Source organism: Jatropha curcas, chromosome 4 (assembly GCF_041381405.1).
Source record: "Jatropha curcas cultivar XTBG-Jc1 chromosome 4, XTBG_Jcur_1.0, whole genome shotgun sequence".
NCBI classification, from domain to species: Eukaryota; Viridiplantae; Streptophyta; class Magnoliopsida; order Malpighiales; family Euphorbiaceae; genus Jatropha; species Jatropha curcas.
In genome coordinates this window covers 1,499,462-1,517,812 of record NC_143154.1, presented here as the reverse complement: position 1 = coordinate 1,517,812, position 18,351 = coordinate 1,499,462, and the positions used below count along the sequence as shown (strand labels likewise).

The following is an 18,351-nucleotide window of genomic DNA, read 5'->3' as shown; positions in this document are numbered from 1 at the left end:
GTGGTGGTATACAATCGGATTACGTACTAACGAAGATCTTTATACTGGAGCTCTTCTTGGATAGATGGATCTTGAGAAATGTATAGAGATGGAGAGGGTTCGGGTGGAGTATATGGCTCCTTCTGACGAGGGATGGGACCAGGAGAGCTAGGCAGCTACATACCAGCAGACACTACAAGGCCTAAGGCGGAGGAATGGAATGCGGGTGTGGAGGGAACGGAACAAGAAAGAGAAGATGGTTAGTTCGTTTGAGCCCGGAATGGTAGGAGTCAAAGCTCATGCATGTCGGGGCGAAAGACCACAGCACTGGTCGGTGCAACCCCTATCTGTCAAAGTAGCCGACGAGTTGAAACTCAGGCTCGAGCAGAACTAACGCAGGATCAAAGCGCTCGTACTGGGCAGTGACATTCAAACTACCTCTCTTTCCCAAGGATGAAAGCTCGAGACAACACCAATCGCCCGCTCAGAAGACGTTGGCTCCAAAAGCACGCGCCTAGAACGTTTGTGGGCTAATTATCTCCTTCCCCTCGGTGATGAAGTACAGCTGGAAACACCTTTTTTTGGCATCGATCCGAGGTGATCAAAATCCCTTCTTTTGCTTGTTTCAACCCGCAAAGATCATAACCTTCTTCTAACTGATACTGATGTGGTCTAAGGCTTCGTAGCCTTTGACACCTGCATGGTGCCTAAACTCCGCTTGTAATCTAGGCCAGCCATGCATCCTTTGAATGTCTTAGCATATTATCTGATTATAAAGGCTAATATTGCTATATACATAAGGGTATGTTGTGTTGTGGCCATTTAAGTGGGACCCACATGCTTTGAAAAGGAGAAAAGTGTGTGCACGTTTTTCTTTTTTTCAAAGTATGTGGATCCCACTTAAGTGGGCATCGCATAACAATTCTCCCCTGCACATTAAGTAGAAACATTAGCCATCATCATCCCTACAGCTAATCGACAGTATTCGAACTTCTCCTTTGAAAGAATATGTCTGATCCATTTTCTTATGTATGGATATTCTCAAGCTGTAACATCTTCATCTTCAACACATCCCTAATATCAATGTGTATTGATCATGAATGGAAGGAGGAAGTCTTTCCAAGGTGAATGGGGCTTTGACTGTCGCAAAATCTCTGATACCACTTATTAGGGCCTCGACAATAAAATTATGAGAATAATTACGCAGCGGGATAATCAAAATTATGACACATAGAAATTTAAGTGGTTTACCCTTAACTCTGAATAATTCTTCCACTATTACAAAAATAGTGGCACTCAAAGTGTTTTCCAAAAACAACGCAAAAATAATTTCCTCACTATTTTTCTCTCTCTCCTAGTTGTAGTAAACCCTTCCTAAAACTAGATGACTCCCTTTCTACATTTTTTTTTCCTTTCTTTCTGCTGTGTGTTTTGTGAGCTGCAGCTGCCTCTATTTATAGGGAATGAGAGACGCGTAATTAGTGCATCCATTTTTTCTTTTCTTTTTTAAAAGAAAACGTGTGTATGCGTTTTTCTTTTTTTCAAGGCATGTGTACACATTTAATTTTACTGTGTAATTATATTGAGTTGAGAATTGTGCAAAATTAGGCGTCTTTTAAACAATTACTTTCCAATCACTGGCTTGGAAAATTTGCAAAATTTGAATCTACTGTGAGTATTTATTCAACTCATGTTTTATTCAGGGGTGTCAAAATGAGTTATGATATGGAACACGATTCACTGTAAATCAAACGAATTAGTATTGAGTTTAAATGGATTCGTGTCATAAATAGATTGTGTTTTTATTTAAATATTTGATACAATTATTAAACGGATCGTATTCATATTGACTTTAATCGTGTCGCGTGTAGGCGGATTCGTGTCAAATCAGACGCGAACCCATTTTGACACCTCTAATTTTATTGAGCCATAAGTCTTTAAAATTTGGACTTTAAAAGTCATTTGGGTTGGCATACGTAATTTACCTTGTAATTGCTGTTTAAAAACTCCCTGCAATAGCGATCTGAGCTTCAACTTCTTCAATCAGCAAATACCTGCAGCATTTGGTAACCTCTCATTGCTACAGTACCTGTAAGGCCCTTTCCTTTCTTTTCCTTTCTTTTTTTCTCCTTTCTTTTCTTTTCTTTTCTTTTCTTTCCGGCGCAATATAATTGTAATTTTATATATATATATACATTGCGGCTGTGCAGGATTCTTGACGATAACATGTTATCAGGCCCAATTCCTGACGAACTGGGAAACCTCACTCAACTTTGGTCTTTCTATGAAGCTTTTTTTTTTTTTAATTTTTTAATTTGTTATTTCTAACTCCATGCAATATATCCTAAGCTTATTGAAAAAAAAAAAAAAAAAAAAAAAAACAGGTTTTTGGATGAAAATGAACTCAACGGTCCACTTCCTCCAGGTCTTGGAAAATTGAGCAATCTGGCAGCACTGTAAGTTTTATTTAAGTGACATAACTTTATGGAAGAGAAAATTCTAATATTCTAATTGAAAGACTTTATTTATAATGTTGGATAAAGGAGTATTTATAGAGTAGAAAATTTAAACTAATTAGGAATAAAATTACTAATCTAAACCTAATTAGAAATAAATATAAAAATCAAACTAAATACATTTCAAGTTACAAACCAATAAGTAAAAGTAAATCGGAGGGAATAATAAAAACACAAGAATTCCTGTCATTATTAGTAAGCATGTCTTTATTATTTATCTATTAAAATATATAATTAAATATTAAATTAGTCAAATCAATATATGAGTTATAAATTATATTGCTTATATTGCCGACTTCTGAAATTTTATGGTTATAGCTCGTTGGGATCCAACTATCTTATTCGGAACATCCCAAAAAGAAATAGGCAATTTGTCTCCTAAAAAATTCAAATAATTTTAGCTTGTTTTAGTTCAAAGTTGTTTATTTTATTATTATTCTCATTTTTTTTAAAGGGGTCTTTTGATGTCAAATATTTGTAAAAATATTTTAAGTTCCAAAACTGTGATTCAATATACCGGATTACATTGCAAATTGGGAGAATCTCACTATAACATCCCAGGCCTGTCCGCTTTGGGCCCAATGCCTGCACGGTTTTCTTTTTGGGCTAGAGAACCACCTGTCAGCTCAAAACACGTCTTGGCATCCTAAGACCTGTCCAACCTTAAGTACATCACTTTTACCTTGTGCTTAGCCGATGTGAAATTTGTCTAAGGTATCACACTCACTTATCTGTAAGTATTTCTAAGAATTTATTTTGATATAAATAAATATAAATAAATAAAGATTCAGAATGTTGAATATTATTATTTAAAATGAAAAAAAAATTTATCTTGATCTGATATTGTTTGTACTTTTATAAAATTGTAGGGAACTTATGGGAAATAATTTTGAAGGGAATCTATCAGAAGGGATTTTTAAACTTGCAAAGCTTTTTACATTGTACGTGCAGTCACTGAATACCTAATTCTTTTCATAATTTCATTTGGAAGAAACAATTGAAGCTTTGGCGTTTTCTGGTTAATGCTTTCTTTCTTTCTTTCATTCTTTTTGTTTTTTATTCTTAGGGAGGCCAGCAGTTCAAAATAAGCTGGTTAAAGCTTTCTAAGACGAGATTTTTTCAGCGTGCAGTTCCCGCAGCATGCAAACTTAACACACTTAGAGTCTTTGTGAGTGTTTTTTTTTTTTTTTTTTTTTTTTTTTTAATTTTTTTTTTATTTTTTATCAGCAAAAGAGAAATTAGATTTATTATTAAGAAAAGATAAAAGTGCAACTATGATCGATAGAACTCAAATTCGATATCTTTTACTCCTCATATAAGTGAGAAGACCAATAAAATCACCACCCGATTGGCTGTATTAGGTGTATTTTGACTGCTGCTTTCTTGTAATTTTCATATATTAATGCAATAAAGAAAGCTAAATAAAGGGTAATATGAATTTCATACTTTGGTCTTAGTCTAAATTTAGTAAGTTTGTCTAATTAAATCAAACATTCAGATTAAAAATTTTGTTCAAATAAATGAATAGGAAGGAGTAGAATATTAAAATAGAAGTAATAAAAAGCACACTGAAGAGCTTTACATACAGATGAAGTTATTCATCAACTTCTTGAATGACGTATGCAGGGTACTTAGGAATTGTTCAATTAATGGTACCCTTATCTAGATTAATTATAATATATACTTTCATAAATAACTATTAGTTTTGAGATAAATAATAATTTGATTAAATTACTCTTGAGTTTGTTATAATCTAAGAGATTTAATTGCTTCCTTAATCTTTGTGCAATAACCTTAAATGACTTATTTTTTGAAACAGAAGGAGTATATTATATTAAGATAAGTTATTACACGTTTACTCGCGCGATTGTAAGTATTTTAGTTTTTAATTAAATTATAGTCAAAACATTTAATAGTAAACATATATTATGTGATTTAGTCAATTTAAATAATAAAATTTTTTAGAAGTTTTCAAAAATTAAATGCTAATTACACATTACTAAAATTTTCTTAATATTTTTATTATGTATTTTATTAATAGTAAAGTGTATAGTCTTTCCCTTTCACTTTAAAGTGATAATTTAGAATTTTTTTTTCATTTCAAATTATGTTTTATGAAATTATTAATATTAATTATTTTTTTCCAATTTTTTCCTTATAAAACATTTTGTCTACCATCTTTACTTTGTATTCCATCTGTTCATAAATATAAGTTATCTAGAATAGTCTTGATCTATTAAAGCTATGTAGTTTTGAGTATATCTACGCATAATTAATAAAGTTATATCCTTATTCATATTAAATATAATTTATGAAATTAGAATAATGATACGAAATAAAGCGTATAATTTAATCAAATTAATGACCATTTTGTTATATTTAAGGGAAATTCACTGCAGTTGGAGTATTAATTATTCTATTTTTTTTATAAGATCTAAATATTGAACATTGGCTGGACATATTTCTAAATAATAATAATAAATTCAAGGAAAACTTTATGTTGCATGCTTTTATACTACTATAAGAGTATTTAGTATATTATTAGTTATTTTTTTATATGCTTTTATACCACTCCCTGAAAAATTCAGCATTTTTTTTTATTTTTGGTTACAAAGAAAATTTCAGCATTTTAATTCTCAAGAATTTAGAGAGGCATATGACGTGACAACGAATTTAGTTACGGATGGAAAAATAAATACAAAAACTAGTACTAGAATTATATCATTTACAAAACGAATTTTCTGTTTCTAAATTAGCATTGACATGGATCTGTTTCTAAATAGATTTATACGCGGATATAACTTTAGAAACAAAATTTCGGTTTCTAAATTGTGTTTTCCTCTTTTCTTTACAGTGCACTAATAATCCGGCGTTGTTGCCTTACAGGGATCTTTCATTCCATGATTTGAGAAATGTTCCTAACGTGAACCATGAAAATGAAACACTTTTGCATTCCCCAAATTGGATTATTATGTAAGAGTTTTATTAAAAACGTATCTCGCCTTGGCTCTCAATTTTTTGTTTTGGGACAATGTAAAATTTTCCCATCTCACCTGGCTTTTTTGCCTACTAATCGCATGTTGCCGGTGGGTATTCAGTCAGCCGAACAGGTATGTTTTCCACACACACACATTTATATAGATATACACACCCCTCCACACTTCTCATTATAAATTTGTTTGTCTTTCAGTGAGTACATATATCGAAAAGAAAAAGAATGCCCTGTGAAGTGTACGTTTGCTTCTCTACAACCTATATATTTCAATGTTTGAATACTTTGTGAACCAAATAAGAAAATAAAAATCATTTTTGATATAATATTATTTCATGTTCAGTTCTTTCAAATAAAACATAGAATTGTTCTTAATATCAAGTCTTGCACTTGGTAAATATTCATTAATTACTTAATAATGATTCTTGCAGATCACTACTGTCTATAAACCGCGGTGGCGAGGCGGTGAAATTTGACAGACAAAACTATGAAAATGATTCTTCATTATCAAAATTTTACGAAAGTCCGCAAGGAAATTGGGCTTATAGCTTTTCTGGAGGCTTTGTCACAACATTTTTCAATTCAAGTGATTACATAAAGGACTTAAGAGGTGGAGTTTCAATTCCTGAGGAACAGTTATATACCAATGCCCGTGTTGCTCCTGTCTCTCTCACCTATCATGCCTTCTGCTTGTGTAAAGGCAAATACGAGATCGAACTTTATTTTGCTGAAACTTTATTTTCTAAGAAGGAAGATCACAGCATAGTGGCCAAACGCATTTTTGATGTATATATTCAGGTAATTTTGTAATAAAGGGATTGAAATTATTAATTTTCTCATATAAATTAAGTGAATGGTCAAATATAGAGGTCTTGAATTTGATTACAGGGAGAGAGTATTACAGGATTTCAACATCAAGAAAGAGGCTGGAGGTGCCAATAAGAACATTGTAAAAACTTTTACGGCTACAGTACCTAACAATGAAGCTCTGCAAATAGACTTCTTCTGGGTTGGCAAGGGATCTGTTACGGGTCAAAATGGTCCTCTCATTTCAGCTATTTCTATAACTCGTGGTATAATGTTGAACTTTTTTTTTCCATTGGCCTCTATTTGATCTAACATTATTTTTTACACTTAATAACTACTACTGCATTTTGGATTCTAAAGCTCCAAGAAAATTATCAGCTTGGGAAATTCTTGCAATTGCAATAGCTTGCGTTCTTTCTCTGTTCATTTTGTTAGCTTTCTTGTGGAGAATGGGAGGATAGAAAACCGTTAGCTGCACACTAAGAACATCCATCCCTCAATATTGTTCATCAATTTTGCAAAGAATTGTTCATTAACTTATTTGATTTGATTCTTGCAACGGAATACAGAAACGCGCATAAATTTTGGAACGGATTCTTACAGTATTAAAGAGATAATTGACGCCATTAAAAATTTCAGCCCAAAAATGAAGATTGGCAAGCATGGTCGTTTTGGGATAGTCTACAGGGTTGAACTTTGTTTTGTTATTTATGTTGGCAATAATTACTCATGTCCATACATTAATTCTTCTTTTTCTTTTCTTCTTCTTCTTCTCCTTCCATTATCCATATTATAGGCTCAACTGTCGAATTTGACCTTAGCGGTGAAGAAGCTTTTCCCTCAATCAAAGGCAGCTGCAGAAATAAGAGCAGAGGTTTTTGCATTGTCTAAGTTGGAAAATCAGAATCTTGTTAAACTGTTAGGTTCTTATTCAAAGAGAGGCCTTCATTTGCTAATTTATGAATATATGGATAACGGATCCCTTGAGCAAGTCTTATTTGGTAATATTTTTTCTTTTATCCTAAGACCTCGCTACCATTTCAAATTAATTTAATAGTTTGATGATTCAATTATATTTGCATGCAGGTCCTAATCGTTCTCTGCAACTTAGTTGGGAAACTAGATACAGTATTTGCCAACAAATAGCCCTCGGTTTGGAACATCTGCATAAAAAGGAGCCACCCATCATCCACAGAAATACCAAGGCCAGTAATATTCATCTTGATGGAAATTGTGAGGCCAAAATCTCAGACTTTGGATTGGCAAAACTTTATGAGGAAGATGATCCATTTATGTTCACTAAAGCAGGAAGCACACTGTAAGTATTAAGAAAACACAAAATTCTTCTATTCGATAAATTAGTTTCAAGAAAATTTCTCATTGTTGCATATATGCAGAATGTACATGGCACCCAAATACGCATCTCATCAAAACATAACTGTGAGAGTTGATGTTTATAGCTTGGGCCTCTTGCTTCTTGAAATTGTTAGTGGGATAAAGATTGATCAAAATCTCGGAGATCATAACGGTAGCTTTTATCTTTTGGAAAAGGTAAATTCATCCTTTTCCATGTTAATATATATGCATTTCCATATTAATTTGCATCGCTTTCTGATAAGGTATTGCATTTATATAGGCCGATAAATGTTATAAACAAAAAATATACGAAGAACTAGTCTATCAGACATTGAAAGAGCGTCCGTCAGGGAAACTATTATCAACAACACGAAACCAAGCCATCACCATTATTGATTTGGCAATGTTGTGCACTGAAAAATTGCCCTCCAATAGGCCTTCAATATCTGATGTGGTGAGTGTGCTTCTAGGTGAAAAAACTGTTAAGGAAATTACTGAGAAAAAGGCTTCTCTCAAGTATAATTTGTGACCATTATAATGTGTAATGGTAATTGTGCACAGAGTCCAACAGTAAGTGTTGTTTATTTTGTGACCTACCTCTCAAGACATATTTTATATAATTTGTGACTATTACAATGTTATTTATTGTATATATTTTATTTTATATAATCTGGTAATAGATCCGAAAAAAAATATAATAATTTGACCATTAAAAATATAATAATTTGACCATTTATTGATCGTATATTTTTATTATTATTTTTTTTTAAGAATGCATTTAAGGGGATTTGACTAATAATTTTAAATTTATTTATAACATCACCTATGGAATTGGCCATCGGGATTCAATTCAAAATAACAGTAGTAATATTTATTTTCAATTCATTATAAGTTTTATCAATTAAGATATAATTAAAATCATAATTTGTAATTTTGTAATTCTAAAACTAAATTTACTTTATTTTTAATCTCAATAGTCGAAAATAAAATCATGTGCTACAATTAAAACTCTTTCTCTGTTTTAATTTATTAAATTAATGAAAACCCGTTAAAAGCACTTAATTAAAAAGCAAATTACTTATTTATCTTTTGCTGTGAATTTCACATGCCAGTTCACGAATGAAATGCAAAGTTGTCAAACACTTTACGTGGCAGTATCTAAAAGGCACTCTTAATTGTAGATTGCAATTAGATCGTCTGGAACTCATTTTTTCAACAGTTTCTTCCTTAAAATATACAAAGAATAATTACAAAAAATAAGAACGAAAGGACAATATTGTATACAAAGGGCAAAAGTAGGGGTTATTTTGTAATTGTCCAAAACATAATAATCCGTTTACCGATTACGCCCAGTTCTTTACTATTATCCCTGTAAAAAAATCTGATTTGTTATAAAAAAACAAAATCAAATAATTTATTGACACGTAGACGGTGTACATTATCCCAAATAAAATATGCTACGTATGATCATCTTCACCCCAAATTGTTTCACTCGCCCTGTAAATTGAAATTATCGCGATTCTTCGGTTCACCAACTATTTTGTTTTCCTTGGTTTCTGGCAGAGAAATTGAACCTTATAACGCCAGAGAACCGTACGGAGGCTCGTTTTTCGTTGTCGTTTTCTATTGTCTAGAGAATTGCTGCATCCAAAACGATGTCGACGTCAAAGAAGATTACCCTGAAGAGCATCGATGGAGAGGCGTTTGAGGTGGATGAGGCGGTGGCTTTGGAATCGCAAACGATCAAGCCCATGATCGAGGATGATTGCGCCGATAACGGAATCCCTCTGCCTAATGTGACAAGCAAGATCTTGGCTAAGGTGATTGAGTACTGCAAGAAGCACGTCGAGACTCCCAAGTACGATGATCGGAGCAACGGCGGCGCAGATGATGAGCTTAAGAACTGGGACGCTGAGTTTGTCAAAGTTGATCAAGCCACCCTGTTTGATCTCATTCTGGTCGATACTTCACCCTTTTCTTTTTTGCCGTTTTTGTTAGATCTGTTCCTTCTTGATTCATTTGTGGCCTTTTCAATTATGTTTAGGATTTCTTCTGCGTTTTTCTGTATAGTTAGATTGATTTAAGTTATGGCTTCTTTTCAAAGGGATTTTAGGTAGGTATGTTCAGAAATTTATGAGTATATATTATCATGTTAGCTAATTTTGGTGTTTTGTTTTAGTTATTTCATAATTTTTTATCCAGAAATAGATCTATGTAAGGTCTAGTTTATATCAAAAATGGAAAATAGGGCATTTATTGATCAATGATGATATGCATTGTTAGGTAAAGCAAGAAGTAAAAAAGGGATAGACATTGTTAGGGTAGGGGAGAAAACGAACTGATAAAGGGACCACAGGAAAGGCTGAAATTGTAGATCGATCTCAACATACCAAACATGAACTTGGAGTTTCTTAGATGGTTGTTGTGCATTTGTCCGAGTCATTATTGAAGTTAATAGCAAAGTTGTAAAACTGCAATAGGTTAGTAGAGGAGCCCATGAAGACCTTATTGGTAAAATAATAACTCTATGTTATAAAGTGTAACATACAGCTAATGTTATCTTGATTGTATTTGCGAAGTGTTCATATGAAAACAATTATGAATTTATGAATTAATTGTTAAATGTTCAATTCTTTTTGAATTGACTAGCTGTCGTATCATGTGACAAATTTTCTTGAATCATGGAGTGATATTAGTTTATTTATTGTGCCATTATTTGTACTGGGCATGTAACCTTTCATCATCTTTGTCATTGTTGTTATTGGTTGCTCATGATTCATGAAAGAGAATTCTTTTTTAGGTTAATGATTGCTGGCTGTGAATCATAAATATTTTATTGTTGGAATATTGCAGGTTATGGTATCTCTATAGAATTAATAGCAATTAAAGGTAAAAGATGCACTAAAGTGCAAATGGCTGCTGGAGCCCAGGCTCTTGCCATGGGGGAAGGCATGTGTCTAAGTGACGTGAGGCGCAAAGGTAAAAAATAAAGGACAATTAAAACGCACATGAAACCTAAAATTATATTTAAAAGATACTAAAGGAAAAATAACAAAGACATGCATAAATCAGAAAAACATAATTAAGGAAAAAGATCAGCAACACAACGGCTTATATTTTAAGATCTAGGAGTTAAGACAGAAGGGAGTAGAAGCCAGCATATGGAAAAAGAAAAAAACACAAAGTAAATGGAGAGCAAACATAGGAAGAGAAGTAGAGAGAGAGAGAGAGAGAGAGAGAGAGAGAGAGAGAGGAGGTTGGATTGCAGGAGGTGAGCGAGGAGCAGATGCTGGATGGAGGAGTGGAGGCTGGATTGCAGAGCGCAACATTGGTTTATGCATTATGTTTTGTTTCTTTTATTTATTTACTTATTATGTAAATAGATGCGAGCTGGACATAATTATGTTGAGGGAAATCCTTAGGTGACTGTTTGGGCTTTGGTTGTTTTGTGTGTATGTGTTTTTTGGTTTTGGGGGTGGGGGGTGGGAGGTGGGAGGTGGGAGGCTTGCCTTGCTTGAGCCTCTGCCTAGAGGCAAGCGCCTTAGTGAGGTCGCCCGCCTCTAAGTTTTGAGGTGCCCTAAGTTAAGGCATACCTTTACTAACTATAATAGGATTAAGGTTTGATGGTAGTGTTTTTGGTAATTAATGATCTCGTAAGTTTATTTTATATTACTGTTAAAGTGCATTATAGTTTTCATATGACCATTAAACTTTTGAATTGTCACAACTAATGTTTTAGCATTGGGCTCTATTTTATGTCATAGATGTTTTGATATGTAACATGTGAACATAAGTTTGGCTTTAATTCTGTGTTCTTGGACAAATTTGGCATCACTTCTGTAAGTGGGATGAGAAGAACTGCTGTCCTCCTAAATTATGATGTCGAATCTTTATTTGTCACATAGAAGGGGTTCTTTTTCTGGATTTTGACATGCATTCAAATGAAGTCTGATTTTATAGGCTGGTTGATATGAGTTTGGCTGTTGGCCCTGGCCAAAAATTCTTATTTGGTGATCTGATTATGTTTCTAGGCTGCCAACTACTTGAACATAAAGGGGTTGCTGGACCTGACGTGCCAGACTGTTGCAGACATGATCAAGGGGAAGACGCCTGATGAGATCCGGGAGATATTTAATATCAAGGATGACTTTACCCCTGAGGAGGAGGAAGAACTTCGTCGGGAGAACCAATGGGCATTTGAATGAAGTGGTTCTATATTTAATCAGCAATTATGGAATATTTTGGGTGGATTATGTGGTTAAATACTAAACAAACTTTGTTGCTTTATCTCATCTGTAGACCAGTGATTAGACCTAACCCTTCACTCATTGTTCTGAACTTGTGGACACATTTCAATTACTGTTATGAACTTCTGGGCACATTTAAATGTAAATAATGCTCGGATTCTCTGGCGTGTAATCAATCTCTCTGCTGGTTATCCACGAGATGTGTTTCAGTGGTCTTTGCCTTTTACATGTATTTTGTCCTCCACAGTTATACATGCATGTAGGAAATTATTATGAATCATTGTAGGTAAATTCTTAATTCTCTATAATTCTCTACAATCATGGTGGAATTTTTCTACAATTTGTTAATTGCCTGTATGAATCATGGTCTTTACGTACTAAAATTTTGATGCCAGTCTCTTGTGTTCTTGCGAGCGATTTGTGCAGTTTTAGGATTTTGCGGGACTTGTGATCCTGTGTGCTGTTGCTTATAAATTAAATTAAAACTTGATTTATAATTCTGATTTCATCCAATGAGCTATGAAAAAAAAAATGCAGTTTTGCAATTAGAATGTGTTTATAATCACACTTAGAACTTGCATCTGGAAAGTATGCCAAACTTAGGAGGAGGTCTAGTTGAACAAGTGTATCTATAAGCATAACGAAATATCTTTATCAAAAGACAACTAGGGAAAGAGAGAAGATATCGAGTAAGCATTTATTGGCAATACTCAAAGATAAATCTTTTTTTGTAATAGCCAAAATTTGACGGTTCCTCAAGTTCAACTGCGTCTGCTTGAAGAACTTGCACGCAAAACTTCTGTCTGTGTTCAAAAATGACCTACCACTATATTTGCCAATCAACTAGAAAAATTTTATTACAACAGTCTCCATGATCAGATGATAACGCATGACATTTTCTTTCAATGGATCAATGTTACTACCTAGTTTTCTCATCTGTATATTAGACCATGAGGCTAAGTTCCAGCCTGCAACACCATCATTCATTGCTGTTCTAAATCAGCAATTCATGAAATTGGTTTTTCAGCCACTTCACCTATCATTCTGGTCATTTCATCAATTCCCTCTTGCCAACAATGTCCTACTCTATACTCGTGAACAATTTTTTTCAAATCCACAAGATTACACCCTGGATTTCTTCGCATCTGTCCTTTTTTCAACATCTCTTTTACTCTAGCAACATCTTCCCACTTGGATGCTGCAGCATAGACATTCGCTAACAGCTGATAGTGCGAGAAATTCCAAGGTTCCTTAGCTATCAGAGATTTTGCAACTCTTTCCCCCAAAGTAGCATTTGCTTGGAAACGGGTTACAGTAAGCAAATTAGCCCAAACAATCGACTCCAGTGAGACATTCTCATTGTCGACTGGCATGTTCCTTAGTACATTCTCTGCATCATTAACTAGGCCAAGACCTGCATAAAGATTAGCCATGCACCAATAATGTGCAAAATTTGGCTTTAGACAATACTTATGAGTCATTTGGCTGAAAAAGTTTCTGCCCTCTGTCAACAATCCGGCTCGAGCACAAGCAGATAGAATTCCTATGTAAGTAACTTCATCTGGTTCGATAGCTTCTACCATATCCGCAAATAAATTAAGCCCATCTTCTGGTTTTCCATGAATGCAGTGACCCAAAATCATTGCATTCCAGCAAATCAAATTTCTATGCATCAAACTATCAAAAATTTTCGAAGCTAGTTCCACCCTTCGACATTTACTATACATATCTATCAAAGATGTATAAATGAATATACTCAAACTCTTCCATTTCCTAATAAGATACCCATGAACAGAACGTCCTTCTCTCAGCCTGGCTGACTTACCACAAGCACGAATCACACCTACCATAGTTTTAAGATTTCCTTGCAATCCTCTATTTGCCATTTTCCTAAATACCAACAAAGCACACCCAGGATTATTAACTTTCAAGTACCCATTAATCATGATATTCCATGAAATTACATTTCTCTCAAGCATTACTTCAAAAATGTTATGAGCAGTAACTAAATCACCCCTGCTAACATTGGCGCTAATAATAGAATTCCATGAGACTAAATCTCTTTGAGACATTTCATCGAACACCTTTGTAGCATGTTCCACAGCACTGCAGCACCCATAAAAATGAATCAATGAGTTCTGTACTGGCAACGTAGAATCAACCCCATTCTTCAAAGCTTGCCCATGGCACATTTGCCCAGATTTGGCGCAACCTAATTTGGCACAACAACTAAGGAGTGAAACAAAAGTATAGCTATTTGGAAAGCATCCATTTGCCACCATATCAAAATAGAAAAGCAAAGCTCGTTGTGGAATAGAACTAAGCGAGTATGCTTTGATAACATTATTTACGACGACAGGACCAGGAGAATCAATGTATTTAAAGATCGAAATGGTGGAATCAATATCACCAAAATCTGAATAATATTTTAGAAGTTTGGCTGACCAAAAGGGAAAAAGCCCAGAAGTGATCAACTGAGATTGAATTTGAAAGAGATGTCCACTGTTTTGACATAATTTGACAAATTCAATGCTTGGATGATAAATAGAGAACGGTCTATCTTCGACATAAGGGAAAGAATATGAATATGAAGCTAAAAAGAGATTGTTTTGATTTGGAGAAACTAGAATTGATCGGCGGTGATGAGTGAAAATGGTGTTTCCAAGTCTGATTCGGAAGAGGTCTCGCATTGAAATTTTTGCCATTCATTTGGGATCTGATTTTAGCCATTAACGCATGCCAATGCTCTCAGTTTTCCGGCTTTCATGGAGGAAGGGAACTCTTTTCAGTCTCATGGGAGGAAGAAGGGGTGAATGAAGTAATAACATAGACTAAAACGCAAGAATAAAACGTTGTCGTATTAACTAACATAAGAAACAAAATGCTGCGTTTTGAACTTAGAGGGCTTTTTATACTTGCAACCAAAAATCTCTGCAAATCACAAGTTTAGGACGGAAAATGGTGAGATTGAACAGAGCCTTATTGAAAGAAGCACGGAATGGAATTAACAAGACTCTCTTTGAAGTTTTGGTCTGCCCACTCTCCAAGCAGCCCTTAAGGTGCTCAATTTTTCATCTCATCTTCTTTTTCTTGCCTTTTTTTTTTGTTCTTCTTCATGGCTATTTCCAAAATCAAGCTTTGATCTTTCATTTTGGTAGGTATTGTGAGGAAACGAACTCTCTTATCAGTGATGCTATTGGTGTCTCTTATCCTGTAAGTTCTAAATTCTGATAAATTTTATACCTTCTACTGAAAATTCCTTAATGGGTATTGTTTTGCTAAAATCTTCTGTAATATTACGCTTCTTTTTTCTTTTTGTTTTTCTTTTTCTATTTTTGAATGTTTTTTCTTGCTTGTACTCTTTTAATAGATAAAAGATGGGGTTCCTTGCCTGGTTCCAAGAGATGGAAAAATTCTTGAAAATGATGGTGCTGCTGATTCATCTGTTATTAGTAAGGAGTGATGATGAGGTAGTCAATAATCTCAAATTTAGATTTGATTACAATGTATTTGCTATAGGAACAGGTAATTTTGAATTTGATAAACTTGTTCTTTCAAGAAATGCAAGATCAAAGTCATTTTCTTTTGTCTACCCGATATTTCTTCATATTGTGAGAAAATGGTTTGAATGGTTGAAGTAAGGCTTTCAAATCTAGCAGGTTCCTTTTGTTTGCATTTCAAATTTTGTCTGTTATTAGATTTTTAACAGTGAGGAGCTTATTTTATGTTTTGATGTAGGTAAACTTTCTTTTCTTTTTTGAAGTAGCTTTGTTCTTTAGGAATTGGAAGGTGAGTGGAGATGAGATTGTTGTTGCTATTTTAATTGTTGAGGTTTTTATAGCATATGTTTTGAGATGAGGAAGCAGTTCCATACAGTCGACTCTAACTAGTTGGGATTACGGTTTTGCCAATTTGTTGTTTATATTCTAAGAGGAGGAGGTAGATCCTTTTAGTAGACTTAAACTGGTGCGCTATTTAGGTTTGATGGATGATTTAGAATTAGTATTTCCATGCTTGATATGAAAGAAATTGTTCATTTCAGTCTATGAATTCAGTTTTTACAGAATTTAACATGACAAACCAGGTTCTATTACAAGGGGAAAGAAATGTGAATCGTAACCAGTCTCTAAGAGGCCATAAATCATCTTCTCCACACCTTCGAGGTTTCAATCAAGTGTTGAGCTGCAGTGAAGTTCAACTGTTAATAATTAATACACATCTATTTAATTCATTGAAATATAAACAATGATATTAGACTTTCTTGTTATTCAGATGTGTTGATAAGAACTTGACAGAAAAAGGGCTGTATTTGTTCATTCTTGAGCACCATTTGTTGGTGACAGACAATAATTCTTACTATTCAGGAACCCAATTGAACAGCATTCAGTTTGTTCTAACACTCTGTTTTGTTAAATCAAGAATGTTTTATAAAACTCTTAAACTCCTGAGTCCGAACTATCTTAATTTCAAGCAATTAAGAATGTTTAACGAGCGAATGATATCTCACCATGAAGGTTGTGCTGCTATTTGTAATAATATATCATAGAAAGATGGTCTGAAAGAAAAAAAATCTCATTCTGGATTTCCGGGTTATCATATTTTTGAAGATTATACATTAACAAATTATATGTAGATAATATAGTTAGTACTGAAATAATTGCAGGTTTATGACTTGGAAGACAACCTGCTAAGCGAAAGAATGAAGCCAAGTAGACTACTACTAGGTGAAGGTGGTAGGTATTTACTAATATGAAAAGGTGAAGAGTAACACTCTTGTTTTGGTACAACCTCCTTTTTGTTGGAAACTCAAAATCGTCTCTCTGTATCTAACAATTCTTCAAAACCACTCAAAAAAACTACAAATAAAAAAAAAAAAAGTAAACCATAACTTGCACACACCATCATCTTTGCTTAACTCCTCTTATTAAAGATATAATAGAAATGCTAATCATCCATTAAGAAAATCAAATGGTCTTCAGAAAATTGGCTTCCTTTATTTACAATTTTATTGGTCTAAGGAGGCAGCTAAGCATTAAAGATGTAACATCATTCAGAGGAACTACTACGTTGGATGTTTCGGAGAATGCTAAGAAGGATGCAGTTAAGTCTCTTGAAGAGATAAAGTCGAGCGAGTCAACTCAGTTCAAGATAGAGGGCGAAATTTGTTGTGTTTGCTTATCGGTACTGAAGAGAGGAGAGGAGATGCGTAATCTTCCTTGCTCGCATATTTTTCATAAGGTATGTATTGATAGATGGTTCAATTTGTGCCGGAAAACTTGTCCGGTGTGCCGGTTTGAAATGGGGGAAGAAGAGAGGTTATATAAGAGAGAAGAGCAGTTCACTGAAGAGATGGTAATATGGTTTTCTTCTTTTCATGTAGCTGGCTTTTAAAAGTTGTAATATGATTTTTTAAGTGCAATAATTAGAATACGTTCAATAAAAAGTGGCAATGAAATGAAATCAAATGTACTAGTGGCAGTTAATTCGGGTAGGAAACCGGTGCTTAAAAAAGTTTCCGTTGCCGGGAATCGAACCCGGGTCTCCTGGGTGAAAGCCAGATATCCTAACCGCTGGACGACAACGGAATTATGTTGTTTGATAATCATAAAAAGCATAATAATTTTTATATTGTGTTTAGTGGTAATGTATTTAGTTTTAATTAATAATCCATTTAAGAAAAAAAAATATAAAGAGAGAGAGAGAGAGAGAGAGAGAGAGAATTTTATGCATTCTAATTGAGAGTATAAAATAATCATAGTGCACACTAACTGGAATCTTTATCTTGATAAGTTGTGGGGTAGGATAGGTTTAATTATTCCTATTTCAATTTTTTCAAATTTACATATTTATATTATTCCCACATTATATTCAATGTTTCTCCAACTTTTAGCCATTCATACTGAAAATACTAAAGAAACAACTAGTTTACTAGATAGGCTTAAAAGACATCCTGTAGCTTTTTCTTTCTTTTTTTTTTTTAAATTATTTTTTTAAATGATATAAGATTTTTATGAAGTGCTGAAGGGTAATAGTAGTAGAATCTTCAACTGATAAATCAAAAAAGGCGAGGATGACTTGACACCACTTGTTTTGAAATATTTGATAAATTAACTCTCTATTCTAACTATTACTTATGTTGAAGCTTTTGATAAAGTGTTTTTGTTTTTGGGAGAAATTGAAAAATTCTTCTTGGTTAGAGTCTCCTTTGTTTTCTTCTAACAAATAGTAATTCAAACTACAATGAATAATATATAGAATAAAATATAAAATTAAAAATAAGATATTTATTTAAATGAAATATTAAATATTGAACTTTAAATTAATTTTAAAATTCTAAAATTTAAAAAATTTGAAAAATTCAAATTGTTTAAATAAATTTAAATTATTCAAGTTAATTTAAATTATTCGAATTATTCAAATTATTGAAAATAATTTAAATTATTCAAATTAACTC

General features: G+C 33.4%; 5 protein-coding genes and 1 non-coding gene across 12 annotated transcripts; 4 read left to right on the top strand and 2 right to left on the bottom strand.

The window, feature by feature from the left end:
- The first annotated feature begins 500 nt into the window (after positions 1-500).
- LOC105647148 (putative LRR receptor-like serine/threonine-protein kinase At1g53420) lies at positions 501-8,319 on the top strand. 5 transcript variants are annotated; one of them, XM_089720693.1, is made up of 13 exons: positions 501-2,070; positions 2,190-2,435; positions 3,057-3,209; positions 3,365-3,436; positions 3,562-3,663; positions 5,382-5,605; positions 5,686-5,726; positions 5,919-6,285; positions 6,376-6,560; positions 7,091-7,295; positions 7,381-7,612; positions 7,692-7,845; positions 7,931-8,319. In XM_089720693.1, the coding sequence occupies exons 10-13, from the start codon at positions 7,262-7,264 to the stop codon at positions 8,177-8,179; spliced, it is 669 nt and encodes a 222-aa protein (XP_089576819.1). In that variant the 5' UTR covers positions 501-2,070; positions 2,190-2,435; positions 3,057-3,209; positions 3,365-3,436; positions 3,562-3,663; positions 5,382-5,605; positions 5,686-5,726; positions 5,919-6,285; positions 6,376-6,560; positions 7,091-7,261; the 3' UTR covers positions 8,180-8,319. The 5 variants fall into 5 exon arrangements, with proteins under 5 accessions (XP_089576819.1, XP_089576821.1, XP_089576820.1 ...); XM_089720695.1 differs by having other exon boundaries at positions 2,190-3,209; positions 5,382-5,468; positions 5,594-5,605; XM_089720694.1 differs by having other exon boundaries at positions 2,190-3,228.
- Positions 8,320-9,136: 817 nt separating this feature from the next.
- LOC105647100 (SKP1-like protein 1B) lies at positions 9,137-12,092 on the top strand. Its single transcript, XM_012233092.4, has 2 exons — positions 9,137-9,608; positions 11,682-12,092. The coding sequence occupies exons 1-2, from the start codon at positions 9,306-9,308 to the stop codon at positions 11,853-11,855; spliced, it is 477 nt and encodes a 158-aa protein (XP_012088482.1). The 5' UTR covers positions 9,137-9,305; the 3' UTR covers positions 11,856-12,092.
- A 476-nt stretch (positions 12,093-12,568) lies between these two features.
- LOC105647101 (Pentatricopeptide repeat (PPR) superfamily protein) lies at positions 12,569-14,610 on the bottom strand. The gene has a single exon (XM_089720573.1). It carries the CDS (start codon positions 14,600-14,602, stop codon positions 12,905-12,907), a length of 1,698 nt encoding a protein of 565 aa, XP_089576699.1. The 5' UTR covers positions 14,603-14,610; the 3' UTR covers positions 12,569-12,904.
- A 111-nt stretch (positions 14,611-14,721) lies between these two features.
- On the top strand, positions 14,722-16,960 carry LOC105647103 (Trm112p-like protein). 3 transcript variants are annotated; one of them, XM_089720577.1, is made up of 4 exons: positions 14,722-14,956; positions 15,056-15,110; positions 15,268-15,367; positions 16,561-16,960. In XM_089720577.1, exons 1-3 carry the CDS (start codon positions 14,856-14,858, stop codon positions 15,358-15,360), a joined length of 249 nt encoding a protein of 82 aa, XP_089576703.1. In that variant the 5' UTR covers positions 14,722-14,855; the 3' UTR covers positions 15,361-15,367; positions 16,561-16,960. The 3 variants fall into 3 exon arrangements, with proteins under 3 accessions (XP_089576703.1, XP_012088484.1, XP_037492687.1); XM_012233094.4 differs by lacking the exon at positions 16,561-16,960 and adding an exon at positions 15,982-16,279; XM_037636759.2 differs by lacking the exon at positions 16,561-16,960 and having other exon boundaries at positions 15,268-15,489.
- Positions 16,855-17,523, top strand: LOC149496633 (RING/U-box superfamily protein). The gene has a single exon (XM_089720576.1). The coding sequence runs from the start codon at positions 16,866-16,868 to the stop codon at positions 17,286-17,288; it is 423 nt and encodes a 140-aa protein (XP_089576702.1). The 5' UTR covers positions 16,855-16,865; the 3' UTR covers positions 17,289-17,523.
- TRNAE-UUC (transfer RNA glutamic acid (anticodon UUC)) lies at positions 17,411-17,482 on the bottom strand. The gene has a single exon. It is a non-coding gene; the product is annotated as a tRNA-Glu (tRNA).
- Positions 17,524-18,351: the final 828 nt, after the last annotated feature.

What these genes read in the sequence shown, in the direction of transcription:
- LOC105647148 (XM_037636751.2), top strand. Translation starts at nt 7,262, where the DNA reads ATGGATAACGGATCCCTTGAGCAAGTCTTATTTG. An exon ending in CCTTGAGCAAGTCTTATTTG is followed by an intron (nt 7,296 to 7,380) that starts GTAATATTTTTT and finishes ATTTGCATGCAG; the next exon opens with GTCCTAATCGTTCTCTGCAA. An exon ending in GCTTTTATCTTTTGGAAAAG is followed by an intron (nt 7,846 to 7,930) that starts GTAAATTCATCC and finishes GCATTTATATAG; the next exon opens with GCCGATAAATGTTATAAACA.
- LOC105647100 (XM_012233092.4), top strand. Translation starts at nt 9,306, where the DNA reads ATGTCGACGTCAAAGAAGATTACCCTGAAGAGCATCGATGGAGAGGCG. An exon ending in CCCTGTTTGATCTCATTCTG is followed by an intron (nt 9,609 to 11,681) that starts GTCGATACTTCA and finishes TTATGTTTCTAG; the next exon opens with GCTGCCAACTACTTGAACAT.
- LOC105647101 (XM_089720573.1), bottom strand. Translation starts at nt 14,602, where the DNA reads ATGGCAAAAATTTCAATGCGAGACCTCTTCCGAATCAGACTTGGAAAC.
- LOC105647103 (XM_089720577.1), top strand. Translation starts at nt 14,856, where the DNA reads ATGGTGAGATTGAACAGAGCCTTATTGAAAGAAGCACGGAATGGAATT. An exon ending in CTCTCCAAGCAGCCCTTAAG is followed by an intron (nt 14,957 to 15,055) that starts GTGCTCAATTTT and finishes TCATTTTGGTAG; the next exon opens with GTATTGTGAGGAAACGAACT. An exon ending in CTATTGGTGTCTCTTATCCT is followed by an intron (nt 15,111 to 15,267) that starts GTAAGTTCTAAA and finishes CTCTTTTAATAG; the next exon opens with ATAAAAGATGGGGTTCCTTG.
- LOC149496633 (XM_089720576.1), top strand. Translation starts at nt 16,866, where the DNA reads ATGGTCTTCAGAAAATTGGCTTCCTTTATTTACAATTTTATTGGTCTA.